The sequence below is a fragment of the Pinus tabuliformis genome, chromosome 6 (assembly GCF_031772625.1).
Source record: "Pinus tabuliformis cultivar Carrire ecotype Pingquan chromosome 6, CPIR1, whole genome shotgun sequence".
Lineage (NCBI taxonomy): Eukaryota > Viridiplantae > Streptophyta > Pinopsida > Pinales > Pinaceae > Pinus > Pinus tabuliformis.
The window spans coordinates 944749180-944764378 of record NC_142292.1 but is presented as its reverse complement, the minus strand read 5'-3'; the positions used below and the strand labels follow the sequence as shown (position 1 = coordinate 944764378).

Below are 15199 nucleotides of genomic sequence, written 5' to 3'. Positions count from 1 at the left end.
AGAGGGCATAGGTCGAGTTGTTGGCTGAGTATTGGGATGAGTTCTCTAGGCTAGTTTCTTCGGAGGGTAATTTCCTAGAGGCCAAGTTCATTGGGCCGAATCCATTCTGAGGGAGCCATGTTACAGGTTCCAGGTTTTTATTTTTCCTTGTATCTCTACGGGTCAAAAAATCTGGATTTTCTAGATAATTAAATGTTGGAGAATTGTTCTGGGTGATTTTGTTTTGCAATATGTGATTGATCTCTCTAGTTTATTACCGCTACGTATATTTAATTCTAGAAGTTTTTTTTTTTTTTTTTCTCAGCTAAGACTAACCTAAGTACCCACGGGGGATTTGAACCGGTGACCTATCGCAAGGAGTGCCTTAACAGCGCACCCAATCACCGTCAATCCAAAGCCCCGTGGGCTAATTCTAGAAGTTAAAAATACCAATGATTTTATTTTTCGGTGATTCAATGTTTATTTGGGTAAATAAATAAATTGCTTGGGATAAATTAAATTTCCATAAGAAAATAAATCTAGTTGGTATTAGAAATTTAACATCCTCCACCCCATGTTTGAAGCAATAGACATAACAACCTCGATAGAAGTGTATATGGGGACTGGAGCGAATATCTCCTCATATTCCACTCCCACCTAGGAAAACCCTCTGGCTACAAACCTAGCTTTATACTTCTTGATGCTACCATCTTAACATGTTTGATTTTGAAGATCCATCTCGAATTGACCACTGATTTTCCTACTGGCCTAGGCACAATATCCCATACAATGTTCTTCATAATGGAAAAATACTCTTTCATCATGACATCCCTCCAAACCTGTTAGTCTATTGCCTCCTCAAAGCTAGAAGGCTTGGAATCACTGATGTTACTCATGAGTGACATGTAGCTAGAAAGCCTTTGTGGTGGTCTGCTCTCTCTGAACATTCTCCTATGAGCCTCTACATGCTCCTCAACATCCCTAAGAGTTTTCTCTTTGTCATGTCGACCTCCTCCTAGTAGAACTAGAAGATGCTTCTTGCTCCTCCTCTCGATCTAAACACTGAGTACCGGATGTTTGTGTTGCTGGCCTCTCCTCAACCTTTGGAGCTTCTCGCTCTTGGTCATCTGCCACTGCTATGGTATCATGTGACTTCGTCAAGGCTTTGTGCTCCTCAAATCTCACATTCCTGCTCACCACAATGTTCGCTTGTTATGGAATGTACACCTTTTATGCCTTGGAAGTCTCACTGTACCCAACAAAAATGCCCTTTTGTCCTTAGGGCTCCAACTTTGTCCTCTTTTCTGATGGTACATGGATATACATCGGACACTCAAAGATGTAGAAATGTCTGACCTCTGGTTTCACTCCTATTAACACCTCCTTAGGAGTCTTGTCCCCCAAAACCTTGTGAGGTGTTGGTTTATGGTAGCAGCGAACAATTGTTCTAATCTCTATGGTGTCTAAGAGGCTAAGGAACATGAGATCTCCAAAACCCAGAAAAGGTTACACGAGAAAATATTTGGAGACACTTCAATTAAATTAATTAGCCATAATCCTAAGTCTAACTTAGCAAAAGTGGTTAATTAAAGTGAATTAATTGGGGAAGTTCGATTTTGCTCTAGAGACTTCCGGAAAAGTTAATTGACAGAGTCAAGATGATCTTAGCCATCGATTGAGATGTGATTGTGGCCGTTGAGACTCCAACGAGAGATTATAAGAGCAGGGCAAAGGGTTTGGAGAAGGCATTAGTATCATCTGAGTAGTTCGACTACCCAGTTGCAGGTATTAAACAAGGGCGCAGTTGAAGCTAGGGAAGCATCATAGGCAGGGGTTTCAACAGAGAGTAGGTAATTCAGAGATTGTGTTGTGCAGTGTTGGTCGGTTTAGCTACAACATGTTCCCACAGACCAGTAGATGGCTGATATACTCATGAAGGCCTAGGGGAGAGCACAGTTTGTCTACTTTAAGGAGAAAATGGGTATAGTGGAGAACACCTTCCTCGCTAAGAGGGAGTGTTAGTTTTTGGTAGCAACGGACAGGTGTTCTAGTCTCTATGATGTCTAAGAGGCTAAGGAACATGAGATCTCCAAAACCTAAAAAAAGTTTCGCGAGAAAAGGCTTGGAGGCACCTCAGTTATATTAATTAGCCATAATTAAAATTTCTCCTAAATCTAACTTAGGAAAAGTGGTTAATTAAAGTGAATTAATTGGGGAAGTTCGATTTTAATCTAGAGACTTCCGAAAAAGTTAATTGACAGAGTCAAGATGATCTTAGCCATCTGTTGAGATGTGATCATGGTCGTTGAAACTCCAACTAGAGATTATAAGAGCGAGTTGAAGAAGGCGTCGAGCATCATTTGAGCAATTCGAGTATCCAATTGCAGGTATTCAACAAGGGTGCAGTTGAAGCTAGGGAAGGACCAAAGGCAGGGGTTTCAACTTTCAATAGATATTTGGGAGCAGGAGTTCAGAGGAGATTTCCTCAGTATCTTCTAGTGTCTGAGAGACAGGAAGAGGAGGCTGAATTCATCTGCAGAGGAGGCCGAAATAGTAGTGTGAGCCAGATCTGTATCTCGGAAGCAGAGCAAGTGGGTTTAGCAGCTACAGGAGGCAGAATGACTTGCAGTGACACATTCCAAGGGGCTACACAAATTTACTAGAGCCACCAGTGCACATTTCTGGGCAGAGGTGCAAACAACCTAAGTGCGAGTGGCTGGAGAGGGCTAGATCGAGTTGTAGAAGGAGACAATAAACCAGTTGTAATTTCTCAAATTGTTGAAGATAATAATAAGACCCTGATCTGCTCCACTAGTTGTCTGTTCGAGGTTTTTCCAGGGACAATTGTCCAAAAATAACGGTGTCATATTTTTGTGTCTGTGTGCATATTTCTCAATTCTAGTTTTTATATTCTACAACATTTTGAATTGTGAAGATTTCTATAGTGATTTAATCATTATTTTCCATAAAGTTAATTACATAAGACAAATAATCTCTAGTAGATAGAAGATTAAATTCCAGTTTATTACAGTTGTGGAAATTTCACATGAGGACTCCTGTTATGAATGTAGACTGTTGTATTACACGAATCTGCACATAGGAACATGGGAAAATTTTGATCATGGATCATGCCTTTAGTAGCCTTGACAATGGCCTTGTTTTTCCTCTCATCAACCTTGTTTTGTTGTGGGTTGTAAGGAATTATCAACTTTTTCTTGATGCCTGCTTCCTTGCAAAAGTCCTTGAACTCATTGAAGGTACACTCTGTTGAAGGAAATGTAACTAGGTTCGGTCTTAACTGTACTTTTGATATTTGTATTTATTCAAGAAAAGAAATATTATTTTTATAATATATGTCAGTGAGTTTCTTGCTCATTGAAATAGGTCTAGCACATGTTAAAGTGCTATAGGTGAGTCAAAGAGTCAAAAGAAATTATGGAAGACCTTAAGGGCATGCTATGCTATGTATATTTATGTATGAGAGTCAAAAGAATACCTCCAATCAAAGTCAACAAGTCTCCTCCATGCAACGACACCACCAAAGAGGCAATTCGAATTATATATGTCAAGTCGGCCTCATGTCTGCAAGTCGGCGTAAAGGAGGGACAATCCTCTATATATAGAGGCTGTCCACTCCTCTAAAGATAATGCAATCTACCTCTGAAATCTGCGAAGTGAAGGAACGAGTAAAGGGTGAAAAAGAGACGAGAAAGGGAGCCTCTAGTACAACAAAGAAGGAAGGAAGAACACCGAGCCTAAGATGATTGTTTCTAGGGCAAGCTGCAGTCACACGTGCGAGGAAAAGGAAGGCTGCCTGCGGTCATAACAACAGAAACTCACAGTCAACATATCTCATCACTTGCGCTAGAAACATAGGCCTAAAAGGCCTCCCACTCAAGTGAAGAAACAAGGAAGGAAAGAAAAGTTAATAAGGCTGTTCTAAAGCCTATTATAGTCACACGTGCGAGGAGAAGGAGGCTGTCTCTGCTGTCATAACAACCCTCCCATTACAGTCATACAAGTTCATTGGTTGGTGAAGAAGAGGAAGACATCATCCCATGTGAAAGGGTCTCATCAAAGATCAAGGATAAGTGTCTCTTCTAGAACAAGTGCAACAAGATCTAACAACAGTTGGAAGGAGGACGAAGCGCCAGGGAACGAAGTGCCGGAAGAAGGAAGACTAAGTGCCAGGGAACAAAGTGCAGAAAGGAGAAAGGACTTGACTTGTGCTTGGAGGACATTCTAGTCAAGGGTCTAGGGTTTGGCATTTATCAATAGAAGCTTCAATAAGAGAAACTTACTAAAGGGTTTTCCTCTCAAGAGAAGAGAGGTTTTGGCCTTGGCAGAGAGTCAACATCTTGTGTTCTTGTTCTTATGTTTTTGGTAGCAGTTTGATGAAGCACACACAATGCATTAATAAGTAGAGGAAGAAGATTAAGCTAACAAGAAAAAGTAAAAAGACTCCACAAATTGTTATCAAGTCAAGAAGAATCACACTACACCTAATTTGCCCTAGATTCTTCAACATGGTATTGGAGCTAAGGTGACACATCAAGGAAAGGGCATCTCAAGAACATTCATCAAGGAAGGACATCTACAAAAGTTGAAGCATCAAGCCAAGAAGTCTCTATCACATCAAGGACAAGAAGGTCTACCATCCATCACTCAGCAAGGAAGACTACAAAGCAAGAAGAAGAGCCCTACATAAAGGCACCTACAAGAAGAGCAAATCAAAGGACCTACATCAAGCTACAAGTCATCAAGCAAATCTCATCATCAAGCAAGTCCATATGGAGAAAGCTACTTAAGGAACATCAAAATCTAAGGAAGGCAAGCCATCAAGTCTTCAATGAGAAAGCAAGTCCACTACATCTCAAAATCTATCAAGTATATGTCCCCTTCTGAATATACATCAATGTCTTTTTGCAAGGAAAGCAACAAATTGGTAGGTACCAATAACTTTCTTGCATGGAAGAAGAGGACTGATTTAGTTCTCAAGGAGAATGAACTTATAGAACATATCAAAGGGAATATCACTATCCCTGCTAAGGAACAAACTCAAGCCTTAGCCAAGTCCAATAAGGATGAGACAAGAGCTCAAAGGATTCTAATAGAATCTATCAAGGACTCTCTCATTTCTTATGTCTCCAAACTTGAAACATCAAAAGAAATATATGATAAACTAATAGAGCTATTCTCGGTAAGCACAACTGGAGAAGTGATATATCTTTGAAATGATTTGTGGAAGATGAAGATATCAAAGGAAGGAATAGCTCCATATTTCACGAAGATCTCTGAGATGAGGGATCAACTTCAAGAGTTGGGAGAAGTAATGTCTGACAGAGAAATGAAAATTGTAGTACTCAATGCCCTACCTGAGGATTGGGGCAACTTCACATCAAGCATATATGCCAAGAAGGAAGCCACCCCACTAAGTGAAATGTGGTCTCTATGCAAGATAGAGGAAACAAGACTCAAAGCAAAGGAATATGTGGGATGAAAGGAGCAAGATTTTGCTACCATGGCCAAGAGAAAGGGAAAATTTGGCAAATTTAGTTCACGAAGAACAAACAATAGAGATATGTCGAAAATTCAATGCTTTGGATGCCAAGAATATGGAGACTACAAAAGGAATTGTCCAAAACTCAAGAAGGACAACAACAACAAAAGAAAAGGGGAAGAAACTCACATGAGTCAAGAGGTGAAAGAAGAAGAAAAGAAGCAAAAGAAGGAAGATCCTTCGGATCTCTAGTATGACTAAGTCTACTTCTTTACTTAAAGTCGTCTTTCAAAGTTTGGAGTAGTATAGGAGCATGTAGGAATAGAATAAAATTGCATGGCTAGAAACATCTTCTAGAATCTAGAAGCATGAAGAACATAGAGTTCAAAATACTCAGGTAGAAGGAGCATTTATAAATAGAACAAAATGCATGGTTAGAAATATCTTATAGAATATAGGAGTATGATAGATATAGCTCAAGATATTCATGTAGGAGCATAGCTAGTATAGGACCTCATCCACAATGAAAGAAAATTGATCATGATTAAGAATCTTAGAAGACCTCCATCATCAAAAAGAAAGAAACATTTGCAGGGTAAGGATCTTCAAGATCCTCTGATGGAATCTTCAAACGAAGATTCATAAACAAAAGCAGATGTCTCATTGGGAGTCCCATTCATGGAATTCAAGAAAAGGATGATATACAGGCAAGCTAAGATGAAGCGAGAAGGGCCACACCATGGACAATCCATTGAAGATAATATGATCAAAGGAGAATCAAGATGAGGTATGTATGCATCAAAGTTTAGTCATGTTATCATATGTATATTGTTGAGTCATGGGAATAGTTCTATGACATGATCAAGTAGGAAATAATCTCTTTCACCAATGACATGCTTGAAGGCATGTACTACAATGCAATGAAGGTCAACAAAAAGAAATACTCACATAAGGAGTATAAGATTGCTGACTAAGAAGCAAGTGAAGAAGGAATGCTGACTAGTCCTAGAAGCAATCAATGAAGAAGTGCTCCCACAAGGAGCATAAGGTGGTTGACTAATCTATCCAAGAGAAAGCAAATGAAGAAAGAGATCAAGCATGTCAAGAACACCATGATTACGAAGAATCACTATTTGACAGGATTCATTGAAGACATCTCCTGAAAGAAGGCAGGACAACTCTAATAAAGGAAGGAAAAAGATTAAAGGACCCTTGACACCTATGAAGGCCTTGGAGATATGAAAGGTGCATATAACTGATTCTACTTTACGAAGATGTCATGATGAAGAAGCCATCTAGCAAAAGTACCATTTAATGTTGAAGCAATATCTGGAAGAAGTCATGAAGGGCTACTAGATCGAAGCATGTAAACAAGCAAGTACAATGAAGCATCCATGAGAAGAGTATTCCGAAGCAGATGACAAAGGAGTAGCTAGATGACAAGAGAACCTGATATATGTCAAGGACACTTTCCACGAAGGAAGCAATGACATGACAAACCAGGAAGGAAAGTGATCAATGGATGGTGCCCTACCAAAAAGAAGATTTGAACAAAGACTTCATGACATCGAAGGAAGGAAGGAGATCAAGCATCTAGAGGACCCACGAAGAAGAAGTTGATGATGAATGGACAAGTCCTTAGCTAAGAGGGAGTTATAACAAGTTCCCAATTACAAAGGAACTTTGACAAGTACCTTGTCAGAGGATACTTGGGCATGTCTTCCTCAATTGAGAGGAAGAGATAGACACAACATTCTTGTCTTCACTTGGAAGAAAGAATGGGAGGATTGGGTAATCATTTAGCATCCGATACTCTTTGAGGATGTGTAGGGCATCCAAGACAAGAGTAGGCAAGAGGACCGATATTCTTTGAGGGTTGGGAACCCAAGATAAAAATAGTCCTAGAAGGTCATACTCAATGAACACCCGGGTGGGTATGTACCTTGAGAGACAATGACTAAGGTGTCTATAAGTCATTGGTCTCGCCAACATTGTGCTCTGATCTATTGAGAGAAAGAGCTGTCAGTCAAGGCCTTGTTGTGGAAACAATGTTGGTTACTATGATGCTATAACAGATGGATTGCCAATCTGGTTTCTCTTATGTGAAGTCTTCAAGATTGAAGAATAGCCAAACACCTTGTTAACAAGGAGTGTTGAAGGAAATGTAACTAGGTTTGGTCTTCATAAATGTACTTTTGATATTTGTATTTATTCAAGAAAAGAAATATTATTTTTATAATATATGTCAATGAGTTTCTTTCTCATTGAAATAGGTCTAGCACATGTTAAAGTGCTATAGGCGAGTCAAAGAGTCAAAAGAAATTAGGGAAGACCTTAAGGGCATGTTACACCATGTATATTTATGTATTAGAGTCAAAAGAATACCTCCAAGCAAAGTCAACAAGTCTCCTCCATGCAACGACACCACCAAAGAAGCAATCCAAATTATATATGTCAAGTCGGCCTCAAGTCGGCGTAAAGGAGGGACAATCCTCTATATATAGAGGCTGTCCACTCCTCTAAAGATAACACAATTTACCTCTAAAATCAACGAAGTGAAGGAACGAGTAAAGGGTGAAAAAGAGACGAGAAAGGGAGCCTCTAGTACAACGAAGAAGGAAGGAAGAACACCGAGCCTAAGAGGATTGTTTCTAGGGCAAGCTGCAGCCACACATGCGAGGAAAAGGAACGCTGCCTGCAGTCATAACAACAGAAACTCACAGTCAACATATCTTATCACTTTGGCTAGAAACATAGGCCTAAAAGGCCTCCCACTCAAGCGAAGAAACAAGGAAGGAAAGCGAAGTTAATAGGACTGTTTTAAAGCCTATTACAGTCACACGTGCGAAGAGAAGGAGGCTGTCTCTGTTGTCATAACATCCCTCCCATTACAGTCATACAAGTTCATTGGTTGGTGAAGAATAGGAAGACAAGATCCCATGTGAAAGGGTCTCATCAAAGATCAAGGATAAGTGTCTCTTCTAGAACAAGTGAAACAAGATCTAACAACAGTTGGAACGAGGACGAAGTATGGGGGAACGAAGTGCCGAAAGAAGGAAGACTAAGTGTCGGGGAACAAAGTGCAGAAAGGAGAAAGGACTTGACTTGTGCTTGGAGGACATTCTAGTCAAGGGTCTAGGGTTCGACATTTATCAATAGAAGCTTCAATAAGAGAAACTTACTAAAGGGTTTTCCTCTCAAGATAAGAGAGGTTTTGGCCCTGGCAGAGAGCCAACATCTTGTGTTCTTGTTCTTATGTTTTTGGTAGCAGTTTGATGAAGTACACGCACATGCATTAATAAGTAGAGGAAGAACATTAAGCTAACAAGAAAAAGTAAAAATACTCCACAAATTGTTATCAAGTCAAGAAGAATCACACTACATCTAATTGCCCTTGATTCTTAAACACACTCACCCCCATTGTCCGAATTAAGGACCTTAACCTTCTTTCCAGCGAGGTTTTCATCATCACCTTTAGCATGGCTCCCATGAAGAGACTCCTCTTGAATCTTCTCATGTATGAATTTATCCCATAACCTCTCCTAGTTAGGTAGGTGTTCACATGCTATAATCCCTTTGACAGAGGTTTCCCAATGCTTGGAAAATCCCTGGAGGTCTATCCTCACTAACTCTATATTTGCCATGGCCTCCCCAACTGCAACCAACTCATCTTGGACTTGTCTTTTGATACTCTAACCTTGTGATATATGTGGCATATGTATCTGACTTAGACATCTTGGTGTTTCTTAGCTTCACGTTCAACACCATTTTTCTGTTGGCATTGTCACTCTAATATAAATTAGTCAGAGCCTTCCACATTTCCTTGGCAGTCTTCTTCCCAGAAAGATGAGGGATCACATGATCCTTCACCCCGTACCGGATGTTGAAGATAATATAGAGAGTAGAAAACTTCTCCTTGATGAAGATAGTTTTCTTCAAGAGTGATCCTTGATCCCACAGAGAGTCAGATCTCTTTGGATCATTTGATGAAGATCAATGATGAATTCTTGGTGATGTTTTCAATGGTAAGGACCTTGATTTGTAGTTCTCTTCAACTTGGCCTTCTTTTCTTGATGATGATCCCAATACTTCTTTGTAGACTCCTTCGATCTAGGGTTATAATGCTCCCTTTGTAGATCTTGCGTTAAAGATGATCTTTGCTTTGATGCTAAGTCACCTGACACGGGGATTCGGGATTCGACCGATACAGGGATTCGAGTGTCGAATACGGACATGTTGACCCCCCGGAACAGGACACGTTCGGATACGTTATATATATATATATATATATATATATATATATATATATATATATATATAGATACTAAAAATTAGATATTTCTTACACAAATTCTCATTCATGATACAAATTCATTGATTCAAACATAGACCTTCATCTAGATGTAAGTTTTACAAAGTAACATTATGCATATAAAATTACAAATACAATTGTGACATAAATGATAAATTATAAATTTATAATACATATTCAATTCATCAATGATCCAATAGGAGAAAGACAAGATAGTAAGATAAATATATTGTAGTTTTTTCATTAAGTCATCAAAATAAAAATGTGTTATTGTTTAAATAGGTAGTGCAATGCCAATGGCAAATAGAAATAGCAAATACAAAACAACTACAGCTACAAGTCTACAAGTATACAAGCCTCAAGGTAGTAGGTAGCTCATGACTTATGAGTCATCAATCCTCATAGTCATCATGAAAATCAGCGTCACTGTCCTCATCATCATGGTCACCATTGCTCTCCTCTGCTGCATCCTCCTCCTCTGTATCCAAAGTCATCTTTGCATCTGCTGGTGTGGAGGATGACCCCTCTATAGTATCACCATCATCAAATCTGACAGGCGCAAGCACTTATTTGTTGCTTGAATATCCTTGAAAATGCTCCCACGCCCTTTGCTCCTTGCTCCCAAACACCCAGAGCAAACTAAACAAGTGAATGTGCAAATAGAATGGGGAAATACGCCTTTATAACACTGTGTGGGTTCTTGATTTCCGAATTCAAAGTGTCCCGATCGAGACACGTTCCAGATTCGAAGTGTCCCAATCGAACACGACGTCTGCTGTTTTTCGGACATGAATCCACCCGAATCATGTCCGATTCGCCGGATTCGGGACACTTAGGGCCTGGGGGACGAATCCGGTTTCATAGCTTTGATGCTTTCCTCGAGATTTGATCCTTGAGTGTCCCTTGATAAGATGCCCTTTCTTGACTTTGTCACCTTAGCTTTGAAACCATGTTGAGAAATCTAGGGCATAGCAATTAAGTGATTTCTCTTCTATTAGTAAACGCTTGTGAGTGCTTTTTACTTCTTTAGATTAGGATCTTCTTTTACTTGGGTTATTAGTGTTCTTCTTCATCAAACAACTACCAATGCATAAATAATAAAGAGACAAGAGACACAAAATATAGGCTATCAGCTAGGGCCAAAACCTCTCACTCTTGAGAGGAAAACCCCAACAAATTCTTCTTCTTATAGAGATTCCAATTGACGAATACCAAGACCAACACGCTTGACCTATTTGCCTCTCCAAGACCAAGACACAGGTCCTCTTTCACTGCTTCTCTTCCGAGCCCAAGTCAACACTAGTCAAGCTTCTGCTCCTACTTTTTGGATATGCTTCAACTTCGGCTTCCTAGTCCTTCATTAGTTTCGGCCTCCTAGAATTAGGCCTTCTTTCCATAGGGACTCTTTCTAGCTTGCCTCGGCTTCCTCTTAGACTTGTTCTTCCAATTCCTAAGAGGACTGTAATTCCTCTCGACCATACTGCAACAGATGACCTCCTTCTACGCATATGTGACAGCAGAATTACCCTAAAACAGATCCAAGAAAAATGAAGCTAAGAGCTTCGCTTTTCTTCCTTTTCCCCTCGCTGATAATTAAGCTTCCTTTGCACTGTTTTACTTCAGACTTGACCGAATTACTGTTCTGCAATTTCACTCCGAAATGGGATCTGAACTGGGCTATTTATAGTTGTTTGGCCATGTATATAAGCCGACATGACATCAGGATGAGCCGACATGTCAGTTGGTGAGATGATTAATTCCATTTGAAGCCAACTTGAAGAGGGATGCCTTGTGCTTGTCTTGAAGGGCTTTCAATCTTGTCTAATGACTCATACAAAATGTAACATGCCCAAGAAGGGTCCTTCATACATGATATTGACTCAATTTGACTTTATGACCAATCCTAATGACTCACAATAGGAGTCAAACTAAAAACAATCCATTTCCTAGAAAATACAACTTTCCATATGGACAAATTTTCTTTATTTGACTTTTACAAAGTGGACACTTGGAGGAACCCAGCTTTTAGTCACTGTTTTAGCAGACTTTACTTTTCAGGATAGTTCGGCATGTAAAAGTTCGAAAACTAGTCTTTTGGAAAATTCCACTCATTCAGTAAATGCTGTAATAGTTGCTGTTATAATCGAGTATTCGAAAGTAGCATTTTACTTTCCAGAGATGTTGCAGCTTATAAATCAATCTTGTCTGTACATTGAATTGCATGTCTAATTGGTCAGAATGCTTATGTGTTGTCTTCAGGAGATGATATGTCATTGGATGACTTATCAGCCAATGAAAGAAAATATTTCTTGCGGGCTGTAGCATCAGGTAAAATAAGTCACATGGTAAGACCTTGGGAACCATGGTGGTTGAAGCCTTCTGCACATACAATCTCACTTTCCAGTCAAGGATGTCAACTTATTCAGTCACTGGACATATCAAATGATCGAATGTCAAGGGTTCTTAGTCCAGGAGTTGCAAATTTGGGTGAGAATGACCTGAGTGATATACCAGCTGGTCCGGAGAATCCCTTATCTTCAGTAGGGCAATTGACTAAATCGGATCCATCACCCTTACTGGCTGTTCATATGGTTGACGTGATATACAGTTACTGCTTTACTCTTCGGTTCTTTAATGGAGACTGGAAAAGTGATCCCCTGGATGCAGCAATGGTTTGTTTAAGTTTGTCTGCAGTATTAAGTCAGGTAGCTTTGCCAGAGACTGTTAGTGAAGCTTTGTCAAAGTGTTTAGAGACATCATGTTCCGCAAGCTTCAAACATGCTGGTGGATTGAGATTTGGGATTTGCCTTTTTGATGATGTGCATGCTCTTCTAAGGCTAGGTAGGGCAACCCTTGTATGCGCACTTATGGACTTGTACAGGCTACTTGAGGCAGCTGCAAAGGTGGTCAAAGGTGAAAGATCCAAGAAAAGGGAACATGCTAGTAAACAGATGATAGCAAATCACGAAGCTAGGAGAGAAGAAATAAGAAATGATGGTCGGAAGAGTCTTCAATTTGCTTTAAAGAAAGTCTACTTCCTGATGTGTTGGACTAATGAACAACCGAAAGAAGTTTGGACTTCCCTGGCTGCTCTTGTAGAAGTTGAAAAGAATACTCTTCCTGCAAGAGATTCTGGAAATATTGCAGTGAATACTTTGAATGTTAATAGACAGGAAAACCAAAAGCCCAAGGTTGTGATTGAAGAGGTTTTGTAAGAGTTGTGCTAGAAACAGAAGTTTCTGTACATGAATATTGATTTATAGTCATTTGTATCTAATCAAGAAAAGCTCATTATTTGTGTTTTCTCCTTATTTTAGTGTCTGATTTATGAGCTCATAATTTGGAATTTCTCAGGTTGTGGGGATAAATTTATATTTTTGATCATTTTAGTTGTGTTCTTAAATTTTAATGCATATGTTTAGACAACTGATGGGAAAATGGGACTTTTAGCTTGTGATTAATGAAAGATACTTTGCTTAGTTGTTGGTTCTCAGAACAATTTTTCTGGCTAGTAAACTTGCTGAATGGAGAAGTTTATAAAGCATTCCTGGACTCTTTATACGGTAAAGTCAGCATACACGCCAGTTATTTGACATATTAATTACTAGTATTTATTATAATCCATTACCAGCATTTGCTTTCTCTGTATCTTCAGTGATTAGCACAAATGAATTATTTGAAAGGTATCAACTTAGAGATTCAGTTCTATTTTGGGGAAAGCAGCAACAGTGTCTTTGTACGGAATAGATTATTATTAGTTTTGCTTAAATACAAGACATTTATCTTCATAGCTTTCAACATATTTCATTCATCTTATACATGGCATTTGCGACTGATTTTTTCAGGCATTGGTGTTCTTAAATTATTCCAAATCTCATGTTTTTTCCGTCAAGAAGTTTATTTTTTTCCAAATAGCAGGTAAATAGCTATAGAAACATATTTGAAAAATGGAGTGTAATTTCGGGAGAGGTTGTGGTGACTTCATGGAAAGTTACACCCTACAGTAAACAGAAATAGCACAATGTGCGTGACCATTATAGGACACGGATCCTTGATGACATCCAGATGGTCCATATGTAACTACAAACACCATAGATAATTGATGTGACACACATTATTACAAGCCATTCTACCCTAGCATTCACTTCTACCGGGAGGGCACATTTAAGACATGGGCATGTTTATTAATGTTTTTGTACCATATAAATGAGGGTGCTTTTGTCCTAGTTTGGAAATCATACTAGCGGATGTTGCAGCTTATAAATCAATCTTGTCTGTACATTGAATTGCATGTCTAATTGGTCAGAATGCTTATGTGTTGTCTTCAGGAGATGATATGTCATTGGATGACTTATCAGCCAATGAAAGAAAATATTTCTTGCGGGCTGTAGCATCAGGTAAAATAAGTCACATGGTAAGACCTTGGGAACCATGGTGGTTGAAGCCTTCTGCACATACAATCTCACTTTCCAGTCAAGGATGTCAACTTATTCAGTCACTGGACATATCAAATGATCGAATGTCAAGGGTTCTTAGTCCAGGAGTTGCAAATTTGGGTGAGAATGACCTGAGTGATATACCAGCTGGTCCGGAGAATCCCTTATCTTCAGTAGGGCAATTGACTAAATCGGATCCATCACCCTTACTGGCTGTTCATATGGTTGACGTGATATACAGTTACTGCTTTACTCTTCGGTTCTTTAATGGAGACTGGAAAAGTGATCCCCTGGATGCAGCAATGGTTTGTTTAAGTTTGTCTGCAGTATTAAGTCAGGTAGCTTTGCCAGAGACTGTTAGTGAAGCTTTGTCAAAGTGTTTAGAGACATCATGTTCCGCAAGCTTCAAACATGCTGGTGGATTGAGATTTGGGATTTGCCTTTTTGATGATGTGCATGCTCTTCTAAGGCTAGGTAGGGCAACCCTTGTATGCGCACTTATGGACTTGTACAGGCTACTTGAGGCAGCTGCAAAGGTGGTCAAAGGTGAAAGATCCAAGAAAAGGGAACATGCTAGTAAACAGATGATAGCAAATCACGAAGCTAGGAGAGAAGAAATAAGAAATGATGGTCGGAAGAGTCTTCAATTTGCTTTAAAGAAAGTCTACTTCCTGATGTGTTGGACTAATGAACAACCGAAAGAAGTTTGGACTTCCCTGGCTGCTCTTGTAGAAGTTGAAAAGAATACTCTTCCTGCAAGAGATTCTGGAAATATTGCAGTGAATACTTTGAATGTTAATAGACAGGAAAACCAAAAGCCCAAGGTTGTGATTGAAGAGGTTTTGTAAGAGTTGTGCTAGAAACAGAAGTTTCTGTACATGAATATTGATTTATAGTCATTTGTATCTAATCAAGAAAAGCTCATTATTTGTGTTTTCTCCTTATTTTAGTGTCTGATTTATGAGCTCATAA

General features: G+C 39.2%; 3 protein-coding genes across 3 annotated transcripts in view; all 3 read left to right on the top strand.

Moving 5' to 3' along the window:
- LOC149262044 (uncharacterized) overlaps window positions 1-13006 on the top strand; it is a 43404-nt gene extending 30398 nt beyond the window's left edge. Inside the window, exon 3 of the mRNA XM_089434152.1 lies at window positions 12029-13006. Coding sequence (XP_089290278.1) covers window positions 12029-13006 — 978 coding nt within the window. The remainder of the gene's footprint in view (window positions 1-12028) is intronic.
- Window positions 1-15199, top strand: part of LOC149262033 (uncharacterized) — a 296604-nt gene that overhangs the window by 98493 nt on the left and 182912 nt on the right. The window lies entirely within an intron of this gene.
- Window positions 14128-15075, top strand: LOC149262043 (uncharacterized). Its single transcript, XM_089383126.1, has one exon. It carries the CDS (start codon window positions 14128-14130, stop codon window positions 15073-15075), a length of 948 nt encoding a protein of 315 aa, XP_089239252.1.

Bases quoted from the DNA above. Each gene is read 5' to 3' on its own strand.
- LOC149262043 (XM_089383126.1), top strand. From the start codon at position 14,128: ATGTCATTGGATGACTTATCAGCCAATGAAAGAAAATATTTCTTGCGG.